The sequence below is a fragment of the Pteropus alecto genome, unplaced genomic scaffold (genome assembly GCF_000325575.1).
Source record: "Pteropus alecto unplaced genomic scaffold, ASM32557v1 scaffold98, whole genome shotgun sequence".
NCBI classification, from domain to species: Eukaryota; Metazoa; Chordata; class Mammalia; order Chiroptera; family Pteropodidae; genus Pteropus; species Pteropus alecto.
The window spans coordinates 8,758,310-8,783,712 of record NW_006443570.1 but is presented as its reverse complement, the minus strand read 5'-3'; the positions used below and the strand labels follow the sequence as shown (position 1 = coordinate 8,783,712).

The window sequence follows — 25,403 nt, the reverse complement described above, 5'->3', positions numbered from 1 at the left end:
TCAAAATTCCTCCTAGTTTGCCCTAACTTCCTGTCATTTCATTCCCATAATGGTTTTCTTGTGAAGGCCACATCCACAGCCACATGATGTTTGTTGGACTGTAGGGACATTGGTGTGAAAGAAGTTGTAGCTGCCATGAATTTAGGCATTTATGTTTCCCTTTAAGATCCTGTGATCTTATAACAATTTTTTTTTTTAAATACAGCAAAATTTGCATTCTCTAAGAGTAATGTACGAAAGGGCTAAATTGTGATTTAGAGATATCTGGGAACTACCACAACTAGGAGCGGGCAGAGCCATTCTCAGATCTGAAACACCCTGGCTTAGAAACTGGTGAATCATCGTGTAGGCCAACCCCAACAGGAACCAAAGTATGGAGAAATTATGCATATGCACTGTTATCTAGGTGAAATGTGGGAAAACTGGACTTAAACAAGAAAATATTCAAAAATCACATTTTTGACAAAATATGGTAGTTGCACCCCTCTACAACTGCAAAATATATAAAGAATTCTCAAAACTCAGTAGCAAGAAAACAACTCAATTTTAAAACAGGCAAAAGACTTGAACAGACATTTCACCAAAGAGGATATACAGATGGAAAATAAGTAGATGAAATGTTGTTCAACATCATTAACCACAAGAGGAAATTAAACCATGATGAGATACCACCACATATCTATGAGAAGGGCTAAGATAAATAATAACTGACAATACCAAGTGTTAACAGGAACATGGAGCAATCGGAACTCTCATACACTCTCATGAATGCGTAACAGGGTCCAGCCAGTCTAGACAATAGCTTGAAAGTTTCTTGAAAAGACAGGCAGGATAACATCCCCCCAAAGATGCTCATGCCTTAATCCCCAGATCCTGTGACAGCATCGCTTTCAAAGGCAAAAGGTCTTTGCAGATGTGATTAAGGGTATAGACTTCTAAATGGTGAGATTATCCTGGATTATCTGGGTGGGCTCAGTCTAATCACATGAGTCCTTAAAAGCAGACAATCTTTTCTGGCTGGGTCAGAGATGTGACACTGAAATAGGGGCAGAGAGAGAGGCGATGCGAAAGGGACTTGACTGGCCATTGCTGGCTTTGAAGGTGGAAGAAGGGGGCCACGAGCCAAGGAAAGAAACAAGGACGTCTGTTCTACAAGTGCCGGGAACTGAATTCTGATAACTGAAAGAGCAAATGAAGGGTTCTTTCCTAGAGCCTCCAGAAAGGAACGCAGCCCTGCTGACAGCTTGGATTTAGCCCTCTAAGATACATGTTGGAATTCTGACCTATTGAACTGTGAGATAATAAATCTGTATTACTTAAGACACTAAGTTTGTTGTAATTTGTAATGGCAGCAATAGAAAACAAATACATCACATGATCAAGGAATCCTGCTTCCGGGTATTTCCCCTGGAGAAGTGAATACTTAACGTTCATACAAGAACCAATACACAAATTTTATGTTTTCTTTTTTTAAAACCACAATTGAAAAACAAATCATTACCAATATATAAATGTATACAGCAGCTCTAGTCATAATCATCAAAACCTGGAAACAACACAAATGTCTTTCAATGGGTTCATGAGTAAACAAACTGCGTTATGTCCACACAATGGAATAGGAATACTTAATCAATGACAAAATGAACAAACTATTGATACATGCAACAACCTGGATGAATCTCAAAGGCATCATGCTGAGGGAAAGAATCCAGTCTCAGAAGGTTACACACTCAAAAAGACAAAAAAAAAAAAAATACTATAGCTATGGAGAAAGGGAGGTGACTGCCAGGATTTGGGGTGAGGAAGGGTGTGTCTGTCTGGAGATATTGGGAGGGAGCTTGTGGGGTGTAAAACTGTCCTGTATCTTCATTATGGTGGATGTCAAATAAATGTATCTATATATATGTTTAAAATTCACAGAATTTTACACCTCACCCCAAAAAAGTCAATTTTTCTGTATGATTATTTTAAAAATATTAAAGAAATAAACCCAAACTATAACAATCCAACAATGAATTGAAACAGACCATATAGGCTGACACGGCTTTCTGCTCGGTGGTCCGGGAATTCCCAGTCCTAGGGGACATACCACAAACATGGCTCGGGGAGGAGACACAGTCATTTTTTAAAATTTGTGCCCTAGCAACCCCTCAAGATCTTTCTATGACTGGAAGGAGTTCCAGCAGGGGTTCTGGAGACTTAGACCTAAGTTTTTGCTTCTCTCTGCCAGAGCTGGCTTACACAAGCTTTCCAGTCCTCATTTCAGCCTCTTGCTGTAGGTGCAGAGTGCAGGGTGACCAATCAACCTGGCTTGCCCAGGACTGTGGGAGCTTCAGGGACCTGGGATCTCCAGTTTTAAAACTGGAAAAGTCCCAGAGAAATTGGGACAAGTTGGTAACCCTAACATGACTTGGAAAAGTCACATAACCTATCCGAGCCTCAGTTTTCTCATATGCAAATCAGAAAGAATGCTGCCCTTGACCACTTCACCAGGTTACCACGAGATGCAAACTTTAAAGTGTAAATTCCATATAAATGTGAGTGGGTGGTATTATTAACGTTAAAAAAAAAATGGGATCTAGGGAGTCTTAAAATGTACAATAACTCATCAGAGAAAACCATGCAGTTGGAGTGTGTGTATCTGATTGCGAGCATTGTTGAGGTTGCAGTTTCAATTTGGCAACTCTAAGAATACACGCACCCAAGAATTTAACTTCTGTTTCCGGCAACCTGCTTCCTGGGAAACTTGTTACCTGGATCCTACGGCAGGCTACGGCAGTGATTCCCAACCTTGGCTACACACTAGAATTGCCTGGAGATCTTTTAAGATGCTGGTGCCTGGGCTCTACTCCTAGATTCAAATTTAATGCATCTAGGGATCTGGCGAGGTTTTGTGAGTTTTAAAATCTCTCCAGGTAATTCTAATGTGCAACCAGGGGTCTCTTAATACATCAGGGCTGGGTATCACACAAATGGGCACCTTGGAGGTTTGTTCTTACTATTAACCAGATGGATCAAATGGTACTCACAGTCTAGTGAGCTCGCTCCGCAAGAGAAGAGTCTGAGACATGCCTCCAAGAGAGCTGACTTCTGATCTCAACAGGACAAGAACTCACATCTACAAAGAATGACCAACAGTGATACCAATCACTCAGGGTACATAATACTATAATTATTGCTGTTTTTCTTATTTAAAGGAGGAAGTTCTAGATTAGGGAGTTATATTAGTTTGCTAGGACTGTGGAAACAAAATACCACAAACTGAGTGGCTTAAACAATAAATTTATCATCACATAGTTCTGGAGGCCAGAGCCAAGAGATCGAGGCATTGGCTGGGCCATGCTCCCTCTGAAGGCACTGGAGAAGGTTCTGTTCCTGACCTCTCTCCTATCTTCAGGTAGTTCCTTGGCTTATGGCAACATAACTCCAGTCTTTGCATGGTCTTCTCCCTCTCTGTGTGTCTGTCTCCAAATTTCCCCTTTTTATAAGGACACTACTGATATTGGATTAAGGCCTACCCTAATGACTTTGTTTTAACTTGATTACGTTTGCAAAGAACCTGTCTCCCAATAAGGTCACATTCTGCGGTGCAGGGCGTTAGGATTCAACATACACATGTTGAAGGGGAACACAGTTCGACCCAGAGAATCAGAGAAGTTACAATTTCTATGGAGACAGCGCTGTGTATCTTATTATGCGCGTTCAGATAGACTGACTATAAAACCCCATGATGGGACGTGAGAGAAAGGGGCCCGAGCCAGCCTGTCATTGGAAGGGAGGCAATGCCTGGTCAGCAAAGGAAAGCCATGTGAGGAGGCTAGCCCACTGGTTATCTCTTGCTGGTAAATCAAAAATCTTTGCTGAATGTTATAAGAGATGAGATTTTTTTTTAAAAAAATCATCTTTAGACAAAATAAGAATTTTTTGAAGGAGTTAGCAATTTCTCCCTCAATAGGAATAACTAAGCGCAGCCTCAAACAGCTATGGCTCAGGAACGCTTCAAAAGGGTACTTTCCTCTGAAAGACAGGTGGACTGGAGGAACTTACAAGTTCATGTTGACTCTAAGATTTTGTGCTTCTTGCAAAAACATTACTCAGAGGCTCACCTAACATTTTCGGGGACAAAGTCTGCACTGGGTGCTATTTCCAAAGGAAGAATACTTCAGACCTGGCTCTAGGTGCAAAGAGTTAATGTGAAAAACCCAACGATATAACAACTCTGCTACAATCTATTGCTATTTTTACTGCACAAAAGTTTTCAATGGAGAGAAAACAGGTCCCGGATCTTTGATGACGACTAGATATAGATGGCAAACTTGGGTGCCTTGCAGGATGGTTCACTCAATGATACTGCCCAGGAATATTTAAATCAACATCCATAATAGCAGTAAAGGCATCAGTCTTTACTCTGCCATCAAACCTGGTCCTCTCCAGGGAATGAAAAAGGAAATATCATATCTGTGATGACTCTAGTATTTCTGGCAAGAAAAAAAAATCTTGAATAAGCAGCAAATGCAGTGAATCTGACCACACAAGTGGAGGCACATATATTAAGTAATTAAGAATCCTAGAGAAGGCTCATACCATAGGTGGAAAGGTTTGTTTCCAATTTCTGTGAAATTGGCAAGAAACAAGGCACTGGAATAGATTATTGAGGGAGTATGGATTGTCCACAGCTTTAAAGATTTACTTACAAGTAAGACAGAGTTATTTGTCTTGGATAGCTTACACATTCAACACCCTAAATGTGGAGGGATGAATCACTTGATCTCTTCCAAGTATTTTCATTAGGATTTTTAGAAAGAGGTTTTAAAACCATTGTGATTAAATTAAATAATTTTTCATGAAGGCCATTTCGTTTTCATGTTACGGCACTTCATCTTTAACTTAATTTTGAGGAGGCTATGGGATAAACCAGGTACAAAGACATTTGATCCTCAATTCCATATTTCATCAATTCTAAAACACACACTTCTCATATTTAAATGTCTTTGGAATGGGAATGTGTAGCAGACACTGTCAGTGCTCTTGGACCCCTCTATCGCTCTCATGAACATCAGCCCTATGTGTTTTCAGTCCCTGCATTTCTTTGCTGGAGGGCTGCAAGAACCCACTTTGCCTACGCAGAGCTAAAAGGACCTGGAAATTTATGTCTCGCTCCCGAGCCTCCCATGCCTAACCAAGGACTGATGTTTCAGGAGTGTAAATACTACAGCCCCCTGAGCTCTGACTTGGACAGCTGAGGTAGCACTTGCACTGTCTCCAGAGCTTCCCCCCACCCTGATTCCCCCTGCTGCCCCAACCCCCGTGGGGCTTTGCTTGGCATCATACCCTCATCTGTTTTTTCCCTCTCCTCTTTATTTCCCTACTGTTTTTTTCCTTAATTCACACAAATACTCATCTCAGGGGAACTAAATGTATTACAAGATGTGTCTTAGAATCAATGGCTTGCAGTTGCTGTTGACTGGGCAACCATAATGATATAGTTGTCTTTGCCTGTGCATGCATGAACTTGGTTGTTTTTCCTGTTGCATGAATGGACTGTTACTCTATTTTTCAATGCGTAAAGTATGTAAGGACTATTTGAGAAAGGAACATGAATCCTGATTGTTGTCTAAAAATTTTTTATTAAGTTCTTTTGAAAGATAAAAAAAAAATGCTGGCATCAAAATAGATGTCAAGGACTAGAGGAAAAAAATCCCAGAGACAGTAGTGGAGCACTCCTTTAAGAAATGCTTCATTTGCTGGCAGAAAGAATGCTATTGTGAAAAATGTTGATGGCAACTCTGATTCAAAATAGAGATTCAGAAAAGTTCCATTCTAAATATATAGAAGTTTTAGGAATATCACAATTTATTTGTATTTCATTTTTCTTTATATAAACACCTGATAAAAATATATGTTCAAAAAGCTCTTAGATTTACTTAAAGGGCCATAAGACAAAAATTCAAAGTACTATGTCATATTTTAAATGTCTTTTTCAAATTTAGGGATACATAAAATAATGGTGAGTCCTATAATTGATGGAGTCTTAAATTTGGTGAAACACTAATCAGGAATATGGTATTCAAAGAGACAGAAGGAATGTAATCAAGGAACAATCTTAGCAATATCAAGAAAACTGAGATAAGTGCATAGACTTCTCACTTTCTATGATTCACAGTAGGGGTTCCACTGATGAGTAAGAAATCACCAGTTTGGTCATAGATCTGAAATTTTGTAGACTTTAGTCTATTAAATGTTTCTTATTCCTCCAAACTGTGTACATGTCTGCGTGTATGTGATATATATATGTATATATATATATACATACACACACACACACATATATATATACACACATACACACACACATACGCACACATATATATATGTGCGTATGTGTGTGTGTATATATGTATCATATGCACACAGACATATACACACTTTGGAGGAATAAGAAACCCCATTTCCTTCAGATTTTTCTTATAGTAAGCACTTTTACCATTCAGAGAAGTGCTCCATACATTTAATTTGGTGCAAACTTTTAAATTTCTTTTTGTGGTGATCACAAAACTATATATAACTCATGTGATCACCGTGCAAAAATAAAAAGTTGGAATTAGATTAAATGCATGGATTATTTCCCTGAATGATAAAACTACTCAGTATATAGGGATAGGATCTACCCACAAACACCTTTTCACAATCCATTCCAGAGAAATACCTGACCTGAACTGTCTATATACCAAGGTAACTTTATTATCCACCCCGTTTGTTTTGTCTTCCTGTTTTTCCTTTTTATATTTTGCTGATGAAAGATGAATTTCTCCATTGTGAAATAGCAACAGTCAAGTAATTCCAGGGGGCTTAGTTATAGATGAGATAATTTCTGCACTTTCAATCAAAGTACTGTGGCAATCAATACACGGCTCCCTTGTGCCAAATGAATTCTTCAGCAACATGATGAATTAATCTATAAGAACAGAAGTTTGAACGCTGTTGCCTTGAAATGCACTAGCCTTGTATTTTTCTTTTAAGCTTTATCTACCCTTCCATACCAAAATTATTCTGTTTTATTTTTTCAAAACCTTGGGCAAATCAACAGTGTTTGAGTATGTGCTTTACCATACCTCACTGCTATCACAGTTTTATGGCCAAACTTATATAGCATACATTCCTTCTTCAGCAAAATTCATTATATTGTTCCAGTGTTAGTAGAACTAGTTAATGTAGACATGCGTAAACTCTTATCCCATTTTCTTTTTCATTCACTTTGTTTCAACCTGCCAGAAGCAGGAAAGAGCTAAAAAAGTTTTTGGAAACAATGAACCACTTTTAAAATGTATTCTGTAAACATTTATTAAATATCATTATGCCGTGTCTTATGCAAGAAATGAAAAATAATACATAGACTGTGAATTACAGGGGGCTCAAAGTCTAATAGGAGAGAGACATCTCCCTTTCTTGGCCAAATTAAATGCAAATATAGTGTGAGAGAGGCTTTATTAAGAGGTGTGCAGGGATGGAGGCTGAGGTAGGATTTTGGAGTGTGGCTCCTCCCAGTTAACCATCTCACCTTCCAGAGTTCTGGATAAAAACACCCCAGTGCAACAGTACAAGTAAGAAACTAGACTATCTGAGCCAGTTGCCTATCTTCCCATTTCCCTCCCAGCTCCACCTGATTTACTAGCTTAGCTACTGATGTCGAGTGGGACAGACACAGCGGGAGAGACTAGTAGTTGGCTTTAACCAGATTTTTGTTACCACATGAAGAGAGAACGCACAAAAGAGAAAACAGAACCAGATTTCAAGCCATTAAGACTCAGTAATCCAGCTCACTAGATAAAAATAAATTAGCAAATATATGTAGTAACCTAGTGCATTTCTGGATAAACAGGTCAGCAACACCTTTTGGGATGGAAGTTCTTGCTCCACCACTCCAAAGTTGGGAAGAGGGTCTGGGCATGTAGGAAAAAAATGCAGAGGTGGCATCTTAGAGAGCCAGTGCTGGGCATGGGGAAGAGAGCGTGTCAAGATCTTCACAGAAGAGTTGAATCAAGAATGATGTCTTGAAGGAGAAGAAATCTGATGATGTAATGAAGCAGAAGAAGTTCCTGAGATGGAAAGAACAAACAGTCTGTTTGAATGATTGTTGGGGATGAAAAATGAGGCTGGAGAGAAAGCAGAAGAGGTCAGACAATGGCAAGTGCTAGGGAACTACTGAAGAGTAGCAAGAAGGCAACAGAATCAAATTTGTGTTTTAGAAAGATAATTCTGATGGAAATATGGTGGATAGATCGGTGAGGACAGGGGTGGTAGAGAGGGAGGAAGTTATATTGCCTACAGTGCAATTATCCAGAATATAAATGAGAAAAATACGAAAAACAAGTAGGTAGTGTTTGCACGGAACAGAGAAAAGGGAATGTATTTAAGAAATGTTCTAGAAACAGAACATGTAAGTCACTGGGAGTCCAGAGGCCAGAAGTGTTAGTCTAAAGCAGCTCCCTCCATGAGGAAGGAAACATCAGGAGTAGGGAATAAATGATCCAGACCAACACTAATGCAGTCACTGCTGAACTCTGGGATGCTCATCTAGTACAAAGTCACTCTGGGTTTGGAGGGTCTGATGTCACTGTCCAAACTGAGTTTCAATAAGAAGACATGGGGATCCAATTAAAAAAAAATCCTCACTCGAGACCAGAGGGTCTTCCTGCTACTCCTACAGTTCTTTTGGGCTCATGGAAATCGATGTCATTTTCTAATTTGCACATTGGGCTGGAGGATCACTGAAGCTGTCCAAGGCCCATCTCCCTAGACATACCACACAATCATTTCCATCCTAGGGTACAATGAAGAATGTGTCTCTACTGCTCTCAGAACTAACAAATATAACTGGGATTTTGCTGCTGCCAGGAAGGTGGCTCCAGGAGCTGTGGCCTACGACCCTCTCTCTGAAGCCCATTAAGATTTTTGTCTCTCTTCTTTTCCAGTCAGGGGAATTATTTTCCAGACAGGGAGTAGGAAAGCCTTGTTCTTCCTCATTATGTGGGCTCTCAAATCTTTGATCTAAATCATGCATTCTTTCCAGTTCCCTAAGGAGCCAGATTTTTGAAACTCAGAGAGGATGTATTCCTCTTTCTGCTGTCACACCTCTTTTCTTGAAGCAATGAACATTTAATGGCCTAGAAGTTTAAATATGGGATAAAAACGGGGAGAAAGAAATAAATGGAAAAGCTTTGGTTGATTTATGTTAAAAGTCTTTTGTGTAAAATATAATGACATTGTGGCTAGGATCACAAAGTCTGTTTTGCATTGCTTCCCTGGTACTTAGCAAAGTGTCGGGCATCTAGCAGTACTTGGTAAGTGTTTAAAATGAATAAATGAATACAAAGGCATGAGAGTTAAGCTGGATACTAAGTCTTAGCTATGGACAGAACATTACGCCTTCAACTGGGCAAGTATGCATTGAACACCTACGATGTGACAGGCACTGTGCTAGGTCCTGCAGATACAATAGTGAACAAGACAGAGAAATCCCTGCCTCCATGGAATTTACTCCTATTATCACTCCTATTATTAATAAGATAAACAAAATATTATTACAAATTGATAAATAATGTAAAGGAAATAAACAGGGCAGTGATAAAAAGGAATTTGGTGGTGAGGGAATGGGAATGGGGGGGGGGGTCCAAGCTATTAATATGACTGCACTTTCCCTCAGATGCCCCACTTCAAGAGTAAAACTCAAATAAAAAGTTAACCAAAGTAGTCAAATGTAAAAAACTCAAGTGAAGAAGGCAAATACAGAATTGCATTTAATATTTACATAATCATCATGCAGGTACAATGAAACTATATGTGGATAGCTGTGGTTAAAACATCTTGGGTATTTTATTTCTAAAGTTAAGCTCCATAGGCATAGTCTGTTTAAAGTTCTTTTCATCATCTCCAAAATTATACGTAGTAGAGTACATCAGTTTTAGTAGAGTTTTAAAGTTAGCTCAGTTCTTTCTGTTCTATAAATTGTAAAATTCAGGTTTGCTGACCCTTGAAAAAATTGCATTGTACTTAGCAGAGAAAATAAAAATGTCCCGTTTCCCCCTAAAGAATAATATTTTCTAATTTTGAAAACATTTTATGAAAGTATCATTTGACTCTATATTTTTACAGCTGCTTTGCATTTATTATTGGAGAGGTCCTTCATACAGTATGTTTCTTTTCATTTCTAGTCGAGGGGTGTTGTTAATATTATTTTGGAATTATTTAAGTTTCAGAGAGTGATAAAGGGCCTCTCTTCAAGGGGTTCTTACTAAACAAACCCCTAACTTCTTACTCCTTTCAGGAAAAAATAAAAGATTTTTGCAAGAAAAGAAAACAAAAAAGAAAGAAAAGAAAGGAAAAAGGTTTTAGATTATGAGCTTCTTGATTTGGGAACCAGTACCACTTAGTGTGGTCACTTCACAGCCTTGCATCTTGTCTGGCTGGCATTTAGCAGGTGCTCAGGAAATGGTTGCTGAATTGAACTGATTTGGAAAGAGACAGGGTATTACTATCCTCCTTATACAGATGGGGAAACTGAGGCTCAAAAAACTTGTAGGTCAGTTTGCATTGTGCCTTGTACTTTTCCAAGGGCTATCACTTAAAAGTTGGTCCTCATCACAGTTATACATAAAGTAGGAAAGGTCAATATTTTCAGGTAAAAAGCTGAGAGCACCAATGTGTTTGACAGTGAATTCATCACCGCCAGACTCCTCTCTACACAGCGAGTCAGTCTCTGCTGCTGCAGGACAATTAACTGAAACCTAATAATGAAAAAGTTCAGGTCCTTAGGCAATGATGAAAGAAGGTTACTTTTCCGAAGACAAAAACAACTGGAAACATTATTGGCAGTCTTAGGACCAAAACAAGTCCTGTAATATAAAGAAAAGAGGCTGTTATATACTATTGGTGGTAATGTAAATTGGTTCTATTTTTACGGAGGAAAATTTATGAATACCTTCCAAAATTAGAATGAGCATATCTTTGACATAGCAATTTACCGTCATGAATGTATTCCCACTATAGACATGTTGGCACAAGACAGGTATATGAGGAAAAGGATTTAATGAATATAAAAATTTAAATATAAGAAGTTTCACTGTGACATTGCTAGTAACAGAAGAAAACTTCGAACGGCCTAAGTGTCCATAGACAGATTGCTGGCTACAGAAATTATGAGTTATTTGGGTAGTATTTTATCCAGACATTTGAAATAAAACATTAACCTATGTATTCACATAAAAATAATAATGACCACGGTAAATTAAGTCAAAAGAAAGCTGCTTAATAGTATGACTTCCTTAAAGTGAAAATTCTCATCAAATATTAGTGATTAATATTAGCTATCTCTGGAAACTGAGATGGGCTATTTTTTTTTTCTTTTTCTTTTTTTACTTTTTTCAATGCTATACTACTTGATTTTTTTAAATAGAAATAGATGTTTTTAAAGTTCAAAAATTTAAGAGGAGCTGCTCAATTCTGGCCACCTGAGGAGCTTTCTACTCTCTACCAACAATAAGCAGAACCCAGGAAGTGGCAAGCTAATTGGCTGACTTCACCATAGTGCCGAACACAGCGCTTCCTTGGCTCACTGTTGGTGCTCAGGAAATATTCTGAGAATGAATAAAGATGGCAAAACCTGGTTGCTCTTTAGTATAAGATGGAAGGACAATAGAACACTGAGAACATTGTTCTAACCCTAAAATTGGAGTCAGTAGGTCAATGGAGAAGAGTTTACAGTGACCATGTTGATAGGGTTGATTTATATTAAAGAAAGATTAGCTATGTAAACGTCAACTCACCAAATAATAACTTGGGGTTTGTTCTGCAATGGAAAAAAATTCTTAATGAGTCCCCACCATATATTTCTTTGAGCATCTCTTAGGGCATTTATCTGTTGGTTTAGAGGCCACAGAAGCATAAAGAGGAAAGGATTTCAGAGACTGCTCAAATGGTTCCAGCCAATTCAGACGCTGAACATCCTCAGCAACATTCCTATAGCAAGGAGTTCAGATTGACTGAACGCCACCTGGAACAGGGCTTCCACATTCTCCTCAGGGAAATTCTTCCTGAGCACTAACTACCAGAAAGTTCCTTATTTCACTGCACCGGAACCTGCCTCTTTGTAAAATTAACCCGCAGATCCCAGCTCCGCCCTTAGAATCACACACAATGAAATCTAAGCTCTGCACAAAACTGGCTCTGTGGGACCTGCCTTAAACCCAGCTTCTACATGTAGGTGCTGTGTGACTGTAAAGCAAAGATTAGCAACTCTCTCTAAACCTAAGTTTCTCCTTCACAAAATAAGGTAATTATAATTCCTGCCTCATGGGTTGTTTTAAGACGATAATGAAATAACATACGTAAACTGCTAATCATAATGTATGGCGCAAAATGCTTAATAAATATTACAATTTTTATAGGCCTTTTTCATTAGGTATTTGACAGAAGCAGAGAGTAAAGTGGCACAAAACAGCAAAGTTAACATATGAGGTGTCTGTCAGTGAAATGTGTGCCCGAGGACCTTGATCTCAAGTGACTCTAGTCACATCTCCTCCGTGTTTCCTCACTAGAAACAAATGAGAAAAACACTCTCAGAATGGGGAAGGAAATTTCATACCATTAATTTGGCAACAACGAAAAGTCTGTACTTTCACAATTATACATACGAACTTATAAAAGTAACTTCAGGTGTTTGAGAATCTCACCTCTGGGGGATACAAGGAAGGAGCTCCCTCAGGGGCTTCTCTTAAAACTTGTCTTGTTAAAGCTTCCTAATATTCAACGAGCTGTCAGGTGAAACACAAGTCTTCTCCAGCCATTCTGAAACTTTTCTCGGGGCTAATGGGTGACTACCAGTCTGATGTGACCTTGCTATTTAATTCAAGACATAAATTATAAATCCTACATATCGTCAGAAATGTATGGATGAACACAATGTATACATATATTTATGAGAGACATCTATATTATATGCCATATGAAATTTAATAGACCAGGAGACTTAGGATCTAGGTCTAATCTTGCCCTGGCCACTAACTGTCTCACTGTATAAACAATTAGGACTGATGATTCTTACTCGACATCCTGAGGAGCCCAGGTTTGCACAGCAGTGCTGGGGGCTGCTTTCATTGGGCTCCAGGCCTTGTTTCAAGCAGAGCAGCAATATATATATATATTTAAATCTGTTAATATATATTGGGATTCTGCATAAGAAGTCATTTGAAAAATGAGTCTTTTTCAGCAGAAAATGTTTGTAAATCACTGAATCTGATGATCCCCAAGGTTCCTCAAAGTTCTGTGTTGTTTTCCTATTTGTACTTCAGAGGTGGGGAGAGAAGGAGAGCAAGAGAAGGGAGGGAAGAGGAGAGGAGGATAAGAAGAAGGAGGAATATTAGTGATGGGCCGGGAGAGAGAAAAGAATAGGCCAGAGTGACAAACAATGGCTTCCCAATGTTACCAGGTATGGTTTTGGAACAGGGATTCTGATGAATGACTCTTACTTTCTAAGTATATTACCTAAAAATAAAACTTTGGATAAGAATAAGTGCCTTTTTATTATTCAGTTGGTACCTAACGCCCAGGACATTTAAAATGATGTTCTCCCCATTCCACCCTCCCATTTCTTAGCTCCAGGCTTTAATCATTAAACTGAGAGAAAATCTTTAGCACTCCAAGTCAATGGCTTATTACTGAAAGAAACTGTCTAGTAACATCCTTACTGTAAAATAAAATAAGATCAAAAGTATAATTAATTTGAAGGGTGATATCAGCAATAATGAGGCCAGCCTTGGACTCACAGCAGAAGAGTCCAAGGATGTCTCTCCTTTAATAACAGAGGAGAGTCTGGGTGCCCCTCTTCTCATCACCTCTCCTCAACTGCTCCTTCTGGCAAGGGCAACCTAAGCAGGGAGATTCCCTGATGTGAGCCAACCCTTTTACTTCGGGAGAATGCGAGCAGCTGCAAGAAGCCCGTTGAAAATTCACAAAACCATGCTCTTACCTGGGGAGGGTTTGGGGTGAAGAAGGGGGTTGGGTTTATAGGAGAACAGTGGGGTTATGTGGGGGTCATGTTTAACTCAAGGTGCCTTCTGAATCTCTGCGGCCACCGTAGTGCACAGCTGTGGAGCTCAGCTGCATCAACAGAACCACGGTGCCCTGCGTGCTGGGCTGTAACCTCCCTCTGCTGGGACAGCAGGGTGCAGTGGAAAGAGGCCTGGGCGTGGAATCAGAAGATTTAGGTATGGGTTTCGGCTCCAGGACAAGGCGCCTCATTTCTCTGAACCACTATTTCCCTAACTGAAAAACAAGAATAGAAATTACCCACTGGATGTGCCTCACAGGCGTGTTATATGGTTTAAATAAAACAGGGTCTGAAAAGCATTATGTAAATTAGAAAGCCCCATAAAAATGCAGACTGTATTCAGTAGCCTGTGAGATAGCTGTCTAACTGTGTTCTTTAAAAAACACCAACAGCTTTCTTAAATCACTTTCCTATCATACAAATATAAAAGGTTGGTGAATTATCAAATAAATGAAGTGTTTCACTATGTTCATATAATTTTCCAACGTAAGTCTTAGTTATAAAAATCATTATATCAGATACACTATAAAGAATTGTATATAAAATTACAAATATCTAATTACATATGAAAAAGTATACATAATACAAAAAACTAGTTACATATGATTTCAAAAAAATATGACTAGATTATTCTTAAAGAACTACTATAGTGGCAACTGACCTCGTGAATAAATGTATACAGTTATATCAAAAAGTTTTACAAAAATAGGCTAAATCCAGAGTCTCCATTTTCACAACTTCAATAAATAGTATGTTTTACTCCTATTTTAGACCATTGAGTCTCAGAGTCATCTGCGTGGACTGAGATGCTAGAAGACCATGGCGCTCAACCTCCTACAGAAAACTATTAACTCTTCTGGTCAGGAAGTTCTCTGGAGCAATCCTCTTCATTCTCCTCTGAGCAAGACAGGTTCAGTGCACTCATCACAGGATGGATCCAGGATGTAGTCTGTGTTACGTGACTTGAGGAGAACAAGGAATGCAATTACAATCTGGAAGACTGTCCTTCTACCCATCCATGCAAGTACGATCCTAGTGACATTTTCTGCCCTATGGCAGTAAGCAACTGGAACTGGATCCAATTGTTTCAATAAGTTTTAGACATGTTTTAAAGTTCAACAAAAAACATTTCATTTTTTCTTCTTTGGTAAAAAGAAGTGCAAGAGAATTCTTCATCTTTGATTCCTCTCTTTTCCTTACCTGACATCCGTTCAGTCAGCAAGTCCTGTGACTGTCTTGCTGTAACATCTCTGGAATCTCCTCCTTCCTCTCCTTTTTCAATGCTATAGCCTGGGTCACTGAAATTGCTTGTCTCTCTGCCTCTGTTCTAGCTCTTTTCTAATTCAGGCTCCACTCCAGTCAAGAGATCTTTCTAATGACAAATCAGATACTGTTGCTCACTTGCTAAAAATTCAGTGCAAACCAATGTTTTCTCGATCAAATACATACTCTACAGTAAAATATACCTTGTTTTTTTTTTTTTTTTAACCTGCTTCAACAGTACTTTTTTCTCTGCTACTATCTTCTTCCCACATTGTTAATCTAGTTAACTCATACTAATTGTAAAGAACCAGATCTTCCTCTAGATTCTTCCAATCTGTGCTCATGGTCTTATCTCTAATTATGTTATATTATAAATACCTATTATTTTTAGGTCTTCTTACTACATATAAAGCTCCTTAAGGGCAGTAACTATGCTGGATTTATGGTACCTAACATGTTCTCAAAACAAATGACTAGACATTTCAGGGAAGAACACAAACAGAGGTATGGACAAACACGAGATACAGGGCATGCTCAGGTAGTGGTGAAACATCACAAAGCTTGTTTCTCAGACCTGGTACCCAACTCCCAGCCTTCAGACAGATGAATCTGATAAACCCACCACTATCTGCCTGGCTCCTGAGTTTGGACAGGCAGCTTCTGAAATTAGGATGATTTGTTTCTTCTCCTTGGACATTCTTTCTAGCCTTGATTGACCCCACTGACCTCATCCATCCTAGCACAGTTTGTCCTGCCCCAACCTATTCAAATTCAACCTCAGAAGCAGCATCATATCTTACAGCAGTTCTTTTGAGGACTGGCACTTATGAGAATCAAATAAGATTGAGGATCTGAATGAAAGTATCTCCTACACTACAGGGTAACATTTTTCAAAGTGTATTCCAAGGGTTTTAAATAAATGTTATGTGAAGAGGGAATTCTACGGTCAAAGTCTGAGATACACTAGGTTTAACATAGTTAAGTAGGTTTCTTTACTGTAGTATTTCCCAGAGCCTTAAATATACTACTGTGTTCTATGACTCTCCAAGAGTATGTGATATTCCTCAAACTAACATGTCCCTATCAGCACTCACATAGGGCTAGTGTTCTGCAGAGCACAATTTGGGAATTATCACAAAATTGCACTTGCTTTATTGGCTGTTGATGACAATAACTGAAATGTTGGACTTAGTACAAATGGTTGCTTTCACTGTCATTATTGGATTTGGTTGGTTTCCAATCCTATACTCTTAAATTCTGTCCATACCCTTTTATACAAATTGTTCCACTTCTCTGTTTAAGTATTAAAAATGCATCTTTCTATGGAAGAAGATCACTGATAGTTTCACCATTAGGTAAGAATCAAGGTGAAGGTGGTAAGGCCCGGACTTCAGACATCTTCATAGTTTTAGAAGCTCAGAGTGCAGTTAAGTGGTACAAAGAATCATTATTCTCTTCACAGTAATCCATGTTACTATTATCTCTACAACAATTTAATGGAATTTCTAATTATGGAGGCTAAACCTACTAAAGCATTTGTCTCTGCACAGGTTAACTTCATTTCAAGGCCTTTATAAAGCTGGAAAGCTGCCTAAATTGAAAGTGGTTTTAAATAAATACTAATGAGTATAACATAAGTGGGCTAAAATGCTACTGCAAGGTGAAATGAGGACACATTATTTTATACAAAATACATGTTTAAAACTAAAAAGGTAAAAGCCTGATGAGACAGTTTTTCTAATTTTAAAATTTTGGTATATATACTTTAATGTTTATCAGCACATTTACAATGTTATTCCAAAAGAGACTTTAAATTATTACAAATACTCTCTCCTCTACAATGTTCCCTAATTGGGGAGGGTGGAAAGGAAGAAAAACAGGAATAATTACCTGAAGGATAAGTGCATGCTTTCCTCTTTGACTTTAAAAAAATAATATTCTCATGCTTGAAATATTATAATTGCCCATATGTGAATATTCCATTAAACTGATCATTTAAAATAATCAAAAGCAAATTGTCTAAGAAAAATATGTAGTTATAGATTCTGAACAATGAATATTAGAAAGTTCCACCAGAAAGTCATCCTTGCCAATAACTTTCATTAAGCACTTTTAAGCAACAAGTCAATATCTGATCTTACTCCAAATACAAATATAATACCATAAATTATTAATTAATTAATCTTATGTTCACAATATGCTTTTCTGTACATTTAAAAAAAATCCTAAATACCAAACATGCAATTACAACAGCTACTGACTAGAAAAAAATCAAACTTAAGCAACAGGGGAATAGTGTTCTATAGTTCAAGTCCATGTTTCACTTCTGGTCTTTTGGAAAAACATCCAGAGCCAATGCTTCTAAAACTCAGGTGATGAATGTAAAGTGCCTGGCAATGAGTATATATTCAATAAATGATCATGGCTAGCTTTATTGATAATTAGGGCTTTCAGATTTTTGTAAGAGAAACTTGGAATTGTTCTTATGATGCTAGAATGGGGCATTTGTCTGTATACTATTTGATTTTATGTGATAGTGAGCACTGTAACCGAAGAGCTTTGACATAATCAGTATGATGAGATAATCCCAGATTTACTGAGTTGGAGAACATTCTAGTATTAGAAATATTTCCTCTCTGATTTGTGTGCTTGGAATTCAACTGAGAAAGAGAATAAATCAGCCTTGTTGATTCTGTTTAATTAATAAAGACCCCATAGTTCATAAAGTGAGATGCTGCAACTTAGTATGAAAAATTTAGAGGTCTTGAAAATAAGTGAGGCTGACTATGAAACATAAAAATCTTCCATTTTTGAACATACTACCTCTGGCAAATGTTCCTGCAGAGACTGCATCTGACCTGACTTGGGGAACAATCAACAGCAGTTGAGATTTGAATATCTAAATATTTAGCTATCTGAATATCTAAAAAGCATAATACTACTCGCCTCTGAATAACTGCCAAATCTGTTATTGGGAAACATTAATATTTGATTTGGAAAGATGACAGTGTTGAGTTTTTTTCTTTTATAACAGTAAACTGAAAGACATATTTTAGAGCTTTTTAAATAAAAAACCTAAGAGAACATGTTTTATTTTATTGGCAAAAAAACAGTAAGCGAATTATTTAAATTTCATTATAATTACTCTCCTTATGTTTCTTACCTCCTAGCATGCACAATGCTTTCTTTCAAAATAAAAATATAGGATAGCAGGTTAAGAGAATAGTGGTATAAAGATAAAAAAGTGGTCCAGTTTTGTAAAAATTCATTCTTATAACCATCTGTGATGATGAAAGAGGTCTTTTTGTTAATCTTTCATTGTAGATAGCACTATTTGTATAGTATTGTAAATTTAGCAGGATTCAAAGTATTATTTGATCATGTTTAAGATAATGCTGTAGAATAATGAGCCAAAGTAATTAACTTCCAATATCCTTTTTTTGGAGGGTGGGCATGTAATCTTATGCATATAACATTCATATGAACCAGAAAACAAGAACAAATAAGAAAATATATGTTAATTTAATCTGTTTCTGGCACCAGTAACTTGAAAACACTGGAAAATTTTACAATTGTCCATAAACTACAAGTAGTAATGACAATAAAAGATTTATACTTAAAAAAAATAATCCCAATTGAAAATAAATTAGAAGGTAAGAACATCAAGTGAATCATGTCAATAAAATTATAAAAAGTCACCAAGCCATGAGGCAGCATGTAATCTTTTCAGGTACTGATTATGAGAATGACTACAGATTAGTAATACGAAGTATCCATTCCAAATGTGTGTAAGAGAAAATTACAGGCAGTTTGTCCCCACTGATATACAAAGCTTCCCCCTTCTTACATAATTTTGGAAATATACTCCTAAAGTCAAAATGAATATTTCTAATAACACTATGAGCATTTTGTAGTAAGGCATTTGGAAATCAAGTGAGGCTTGGATCGAATACTAGCAGAATCCCATACAAATCTTTTACAGTTTTGAAAACAAATTTTATTTTTATTATATATTTATGGTACTTTTTACAAAAAAAATACATCAGATATCTTTTGCAATTTTAAAAATCCAATCAGTCGTGCACTGCTTAATGACGGGGATAAATTCTGAGAAAGTCACTGTTAGGTGATTTTGTCATTGCGTGAACATCATAGAGTGCACTTACACACACCTAGATGGTATAGCCTACTGCTCACCTTGGCTACATGATATAGTCTATCGCTCCTGGGCTACAAGCCTATACAGCATGCTACTGTACAGAACAACACAAGATCAAGAGAACATGATGTAATCCAAAAACGTGGTAAACGTGAGACGGATGAGCCTGCTGCCGGAGTAACACGACGCAGAGTTTTACAGCAAAACTTTTTTTTTTTTTTTTTTTAAATATAAATGGAAAGAGTAAACACTAACATAATGACAAAAAGCATAGGGTAGTAAATACATAAACCAATAACATATTTTTACACCAGCATCACCGCAAACACAGGAGGAATATGTTATGCTACAACACTGCAGTGGCTATGATATCACTAGGTGATAGGAATTTTTCAGCTCCATTATAATCTTATGGCGCCGCCGTCATATTCGTGGTTCATCACTGACCAAAATGTCATTATGCGGGGCATGGCTGTAAAAAACATCTTTAGATCTCAGATATCAAATTATATTATAAGACTCTAAAGCTATAGTAAAATACTACTTATTCATAATATAGAAATTGCTATGAAACTAATATAAAATATTTAATGTTAACTGTAATTAAAAAATAAAATTAAAAAAATGCTATGTCATTAGACTTGCAAAACTAGAACACTGAAAAGAAAATTCCTGAAAAAAATTTGGAAATATTAATTATAGTTTTTCAAAGAACATACAGAGGCTTAGATTGCTGGTAATTTTGTATAGAGCCAAAACATTCCAGGTTCAAAGCTGATGCAATTAATTTTTCAACAAAAGAAATTCTCTTCTAGTCACAGATTATAGCTCTGGGTAACTTAAAAAATTGATGCTACTTTTGATCATGATAGCATAAAAAAATAGAGAACTCAGAGAACATGTCCTACTGACACTGGTATCTATACACTGTACTATTAGATACTAACAAACAATTAAGTAGAATTTTGTAGTTGGTATATTGTTACCACACCGTAGAACTAGAGGCATCTGCCCAGGCAGAGACTACATTTCCCAGCTCCCACTAACTACATCCTTATGTGAGCATGTGACAAATTCCCACTGATGGAAGGCGAGACGATTGATGTTTGTGTCTTGTGGGCCAGGGCTATTTAAGAAGCTAGAGAGCCTTTTCTACTCTTAGTCCTCATCCACTAACTGAATATAGAGGACACTGAGAATGGGAATGGTAGAACTATGAGCTAGAAGGTGCTGAGGTCTCAAAATCACCACCCAAAGGAAAAATAAACCATCCATCAAACAGGAATTCCTGCATTGACTGGTGAGCATTAAGACACTGAAAGGTGGCAATTTGTCACAGCAGATAGTGTCACTCTAAAACACTGTCAAGAAAGAAGAGAGTATTTCAAGATGAAGCCGAGACTACTACTTTCCCAGGAAGTACATGTACAACTTTTACAAACCAAAGTGGTTGTTCTTTCTAAAATACAGAATACAGACAATAAATATATATTTCATGCTACTTTAAATATATGTTAATAATCAAAAGACTGTCAGAATGTAGATTAATGAAGCTAAATTTAATTAGAATCAAGTTTGGCATGATCACTGCCAAAGGTTCCACATTAACTTCTCACTTTTGAGTAGAAGTGCATGAAATACAAAAACCGCTTTAATTTTTAATGTTATTACTAAAATAGTAAGAATTATAATACAAGTTACATGGCTTACTAAATTTACCCAATAAAATGAGTTTAATAAATATCTGACTAAATGTATTTTTCTTAATTACTCAAACTTGAAATCTTAAAAAGAACCAAAATTATTTGAAACATAAAATTTCAACTAATTTTATAATTATTCTAATATTATTTTTCTACCAAAGTTAAACCGACTACACTGCAGATATAAAAATATAAACATGTATATTATATTAGAGAATTGAATATCCTAAAAATCACAAAGCCAGAAGGGACTCTCAGGGTTTCTTGATGAGGTATTTTATCAGTATTATTGATGGATAAGTGCAAAAGCCACTTGATAGTGAGTGCTCTTACACAGAAACCTTCAATTACAGTAAAAACTTATGGGATAAAAACCAAACATGCCATCAACTTTTATAGTTCTCCCATGAATTTTATATACTGATTGTTTCCAATGGTGCCACCTTGGACTTCTGAATAAATGGATTTAATTGTCTTTTAGAACTTCAGCATATTTTAAAGAAGGAAAAGAGTTATACTTACAGTCCTCATTTTATATATAAGGAAATTAATACTAAGAGAGATAAAATAGCTCACTCCAGGTCATAAAACTAGTAAGTATTAGGGCCAGGATGTGGATCCAAATCTGGCCTCTGAGAATTTAACCATTATATTACACTCTTCTCGGAGGCTCTGTTGATTACAACAACAATGGTATGGAAGTCCTGGGATGGATTAAATGACCACCTAAAAAGGGGTCTTTAATTTTACAAGACGAAATAAAGACATGTTGACTGATTAATTCAATGATCAGATTATATATCTACAGCATTTTTAAAGCACTTGCCGCAAAATTCATAAAAATTTGATTACGTATGAATAAAAAGTACTTGTGCGAAGCCTGCTTCCACAGCAGTCTTATACTATTCACATCATGTGGCAATGAATTCTTAATATGTTTAGCTTTGCCCACTAGGCTGTTAGCTTCTGGAATGCAGGAAAATGTCCTACTCATCTTTATAGCCCCAATGTCAGGCTCACAGAAAGTGGGGGTCAATAAATGTTTGATGCATGGAACCATTAGACGTTCCACTGATATATTACTATTGCTATACTACTGAGTATAAAATGCTCAAAAGTGGTAACTTTGTAATCTATAATAATTTAATTATTTATAATTGATGATCAGTAAATGATTCAGATATATATGTACAGAAAGTAATTTTATCAGGAAAAAAGTTTGATTTATTCAACTAGTCTAAATAAGTCACCAAATAACCAGGACTACTAGCCCTCTTCACCAATATTCTCATATCCAAGTAACTTGAAAAGGTCTAGTCACACATTTGATAGTAGGTAATAACTGAATCATTTTGATAATTCAAACAATTTTGACTAGAGTTTATTTGCTAAACACTTATTCAAATCCCAGGCTTTAAGTTATAATTATTTACATCAAATAATTACTAGTGTTAGCAAAACAAATCTTGTGTTAGCTATTAGTGTATAAAGTGCTACCGACAACAAACACGATGGTAGGTGGTTTGGCTAAACACTCATCCTACTGCTCATTCCCTCTCACTGAGGCGATTTTACTACACTGGAATTTTCAGCCTCTCGAATGATTCAGAATGCAGCCAAAGCCACATTTCTAGGTACCCACCACCTGGCAGAGGGATGGAAATTTTCATAATACTGCAGATGCTAAGTAACAAAGTCCAGGTGTGACCCAGGACGATCTCTGGCCCCTTCAATATCCTAGGTCATTCATTTGGTATGTATGTTGAGGTGGCAGCTGGAGAAGACTACACTGGACACACATTTTGTACTTTACAATGTTCTTTGATATCGATTTCTCAATTTGCTTTTCAGACAAATCTCATGAACCTTATTTTTCTCTACGATTTTTACAACTGAAGAAACGTAGGCTGAGCAAGTTCAAGTATCCTATCCTCACACAGTAGCAGAGCTAGGGTTACAAGCAGACCAGGGTGACTATTCTTTAGTCAGAACTGACTATTCTTTCTACAGACTATGCAGACCTGGTTTGAAATTCCAGATTGCTCATGTACTAACTTGGTTACCTGTGTCTCTGGGAAAGTTACTTAAACTCTGAGTCTCAGTTTCCTAACCTGTCTCAATAGTGCACTGAGAGATAACATATATAAACTCTTAATTCCATGCCTGACATATTCTAAGTCCACCATATTCATTACCCTCTCCTTTCCACCTCCAACTCCCTGTATTAGTTTTCTATTGGTGTCGTAGCAAATTATCACAAATATAGTGGCTTGAAACAACACTTTTATACTGGCTTATAGTTCTGTAGCTCAGAAGTTCAACTTGGATCTCATTGGGCTAAAGTGATATTGGCAAGGCTACATTCCTTTCTGGAGCCTCTAGAATCTGTCTCCTTGCTTTTTCAGCTTAAAGGCCACCCACATTCTATGGCTTGCGGCCCCAATCTTCAAAGCCAGCAACATAGCATATTTCCGACCCTGCTTCCTCAGCCACACCTCTTTCTCTTCTGTCTCCCTCTTCCACTGTTAAGGACTCATGTAATTAGATCCACCTGCATAATCGAGAATAATCTCTCTATTTTAAAGTCAGTTGATTAGCAACACTAATTCTATCTGTAACCTTTATGCCCCTTTATCACATAACCTGACACATTCAAAGGTTCTGGGGATTAGCATGTGGACATCGTTGGGAAGCCATTATTCTGTTTACCACACTTCCCCTTTCCCTCAGCTGCTTCTTCCACTAAAGACTAGGGCCTAAGAGAAAACACCCTGGTTTGGACTAATTCTTGCAATTTGCCTAAAACTTGGTAAATATATAGGAAGAAAGATTGTATGTTACATTATAATGAAGATTGTTGGATAAAGAAAAGGAAAGTGCTAGAGCTCTTATGGAAAGTAATTTAAGGGAGAAACAACTGTTAAGGACTGAATTGTGCCCCCACCCCCTTCAATTCATATGTTGAAGCCCTAACTCTAATATGGCTATATTTGGAGATAGGGTCTTTGGGGAGGTAAGCGGGGTAAGAGGGCTACTGCTGTCTTTGTAGGAAGTGGAAGAGACACCAGAGATCTTTCTCTTTCCATGAACACAGAGAGAAGAGGCCATGTGAGGACACAGTAAGAAGGTAGCTGTCTATATATCCCAGGATGAGATGTCTTACCAGAAACCAATCTTGATGACATCTTGATCTTGGACTTCTAGCCTTTGGAACTGTGAGAAAATAAACTTCTTGTCTGAGACAACCAGTCTATGGTATTTTGCTATGGCAGCCTTAGCAGACTAATATAGGGAAGTGTTTGAAAAAAAAAAAAATTAGTATTTGCTGATAAATTTAAATAAAGGGTCATGGAGGCAGACAGAATTCCACATCTGGCTAAATAAAAGCATAACCTCAGAAAGGTGAATTTCCAAAGTACTTTACACAGTCCCAGAAGATTTGCTTATATTACCCCAATGAAATACTAAAAAACATGCTTCATGCCTCAGTTACACCTGTCACTGGTTAAGTGGGAGAAGAAAAGAGTTTGCTGATGGCTATCTAGATCTGGATGTTTTATTCATTTCAGTGGGCTTTGCCATTCTGAATAACCTCAGCCAGCTGGCTGGCCTTGCCTTTAGATGACAGTTGCTCACACAGCGCTTCATATTGCTACGTCCCTTCCTAGATATTTATAGGAAAACCAGAGCAAGCTGTCTCAGGCTCCTGAGCAATGCAACCTCTCTGCTCCTCACAGGGCTTCTGACAAACTGGAAAGTGGCATAAGTGTAGGTTTTGGCTACTGGTTCTATTTGCAGCTGTGCAAATGTTGTCATTTAAAACTCCTTCATTGGCAAATAGCAATAGTATATAAAAGAAGGAAGGGAGGGGGAATGAACATCTGTTAATCATTCATCATGTACCAGGTATTTTGCCAGGGTTTTACACTCCTTATTTAATTTAATTCTCAAAATAATCCTGAGAGATACAAGTCACTATCCTTGCTTTTGGATGAGAACGGGAAATACAGACATCTGAAATAATTTCAATTAAACCAAGGCCACATTCAAAAGTGGTGGTGCAAACATTAGAATACAGGTCTGTCTAACACTAAGCCCATATAGTTTTTTCTCACCAATTGCTTCTCCAAATTGGCAATGGTAGTATTTGTTCATTTGATAAATTTATTCCCTA

At 37.3% G+C, this 25,403-nt stretch overlaps 1 protein-coding gene across 7 annotated transcripts in view; it reads right to left on the bottom strand.

Annotated features, from left to right (window-relative positions):
• The window catches only part of STXBP4 (syntaxin binding protein 4), a 221,613-nt gene that overhangs the window by 75,135 nt on the left and 121,075 nt on the right, over positions 1 to 25,403 (bottom strand). For 3 of the 7 annotated variants that reach the window (XM_006924850.3, XM_015599228.2, XM_015599226.2), the window contains one exon: positions 9,785 to 15,066. The exons of 2 other annotated variants lie outside the window; for them this stretch is intronic. In XM_006924850.3, the coding sequence (XP_006924912.1) occupies positions 14,952 to 15,066 (115 nt within the window). In that variant the 3' untranslated portion in view covers positions 9,785 to 14,951. Of the gene's footprint in view, positions 1 to 2,954; positions 3,119 to 9,784; positions 15,067 to 25,403 lie in introns of those variants that run through there. 2 more of the 7 variants (XR_001518050.2, XM_025041774.1) reach the window with 2 other exon arrangements.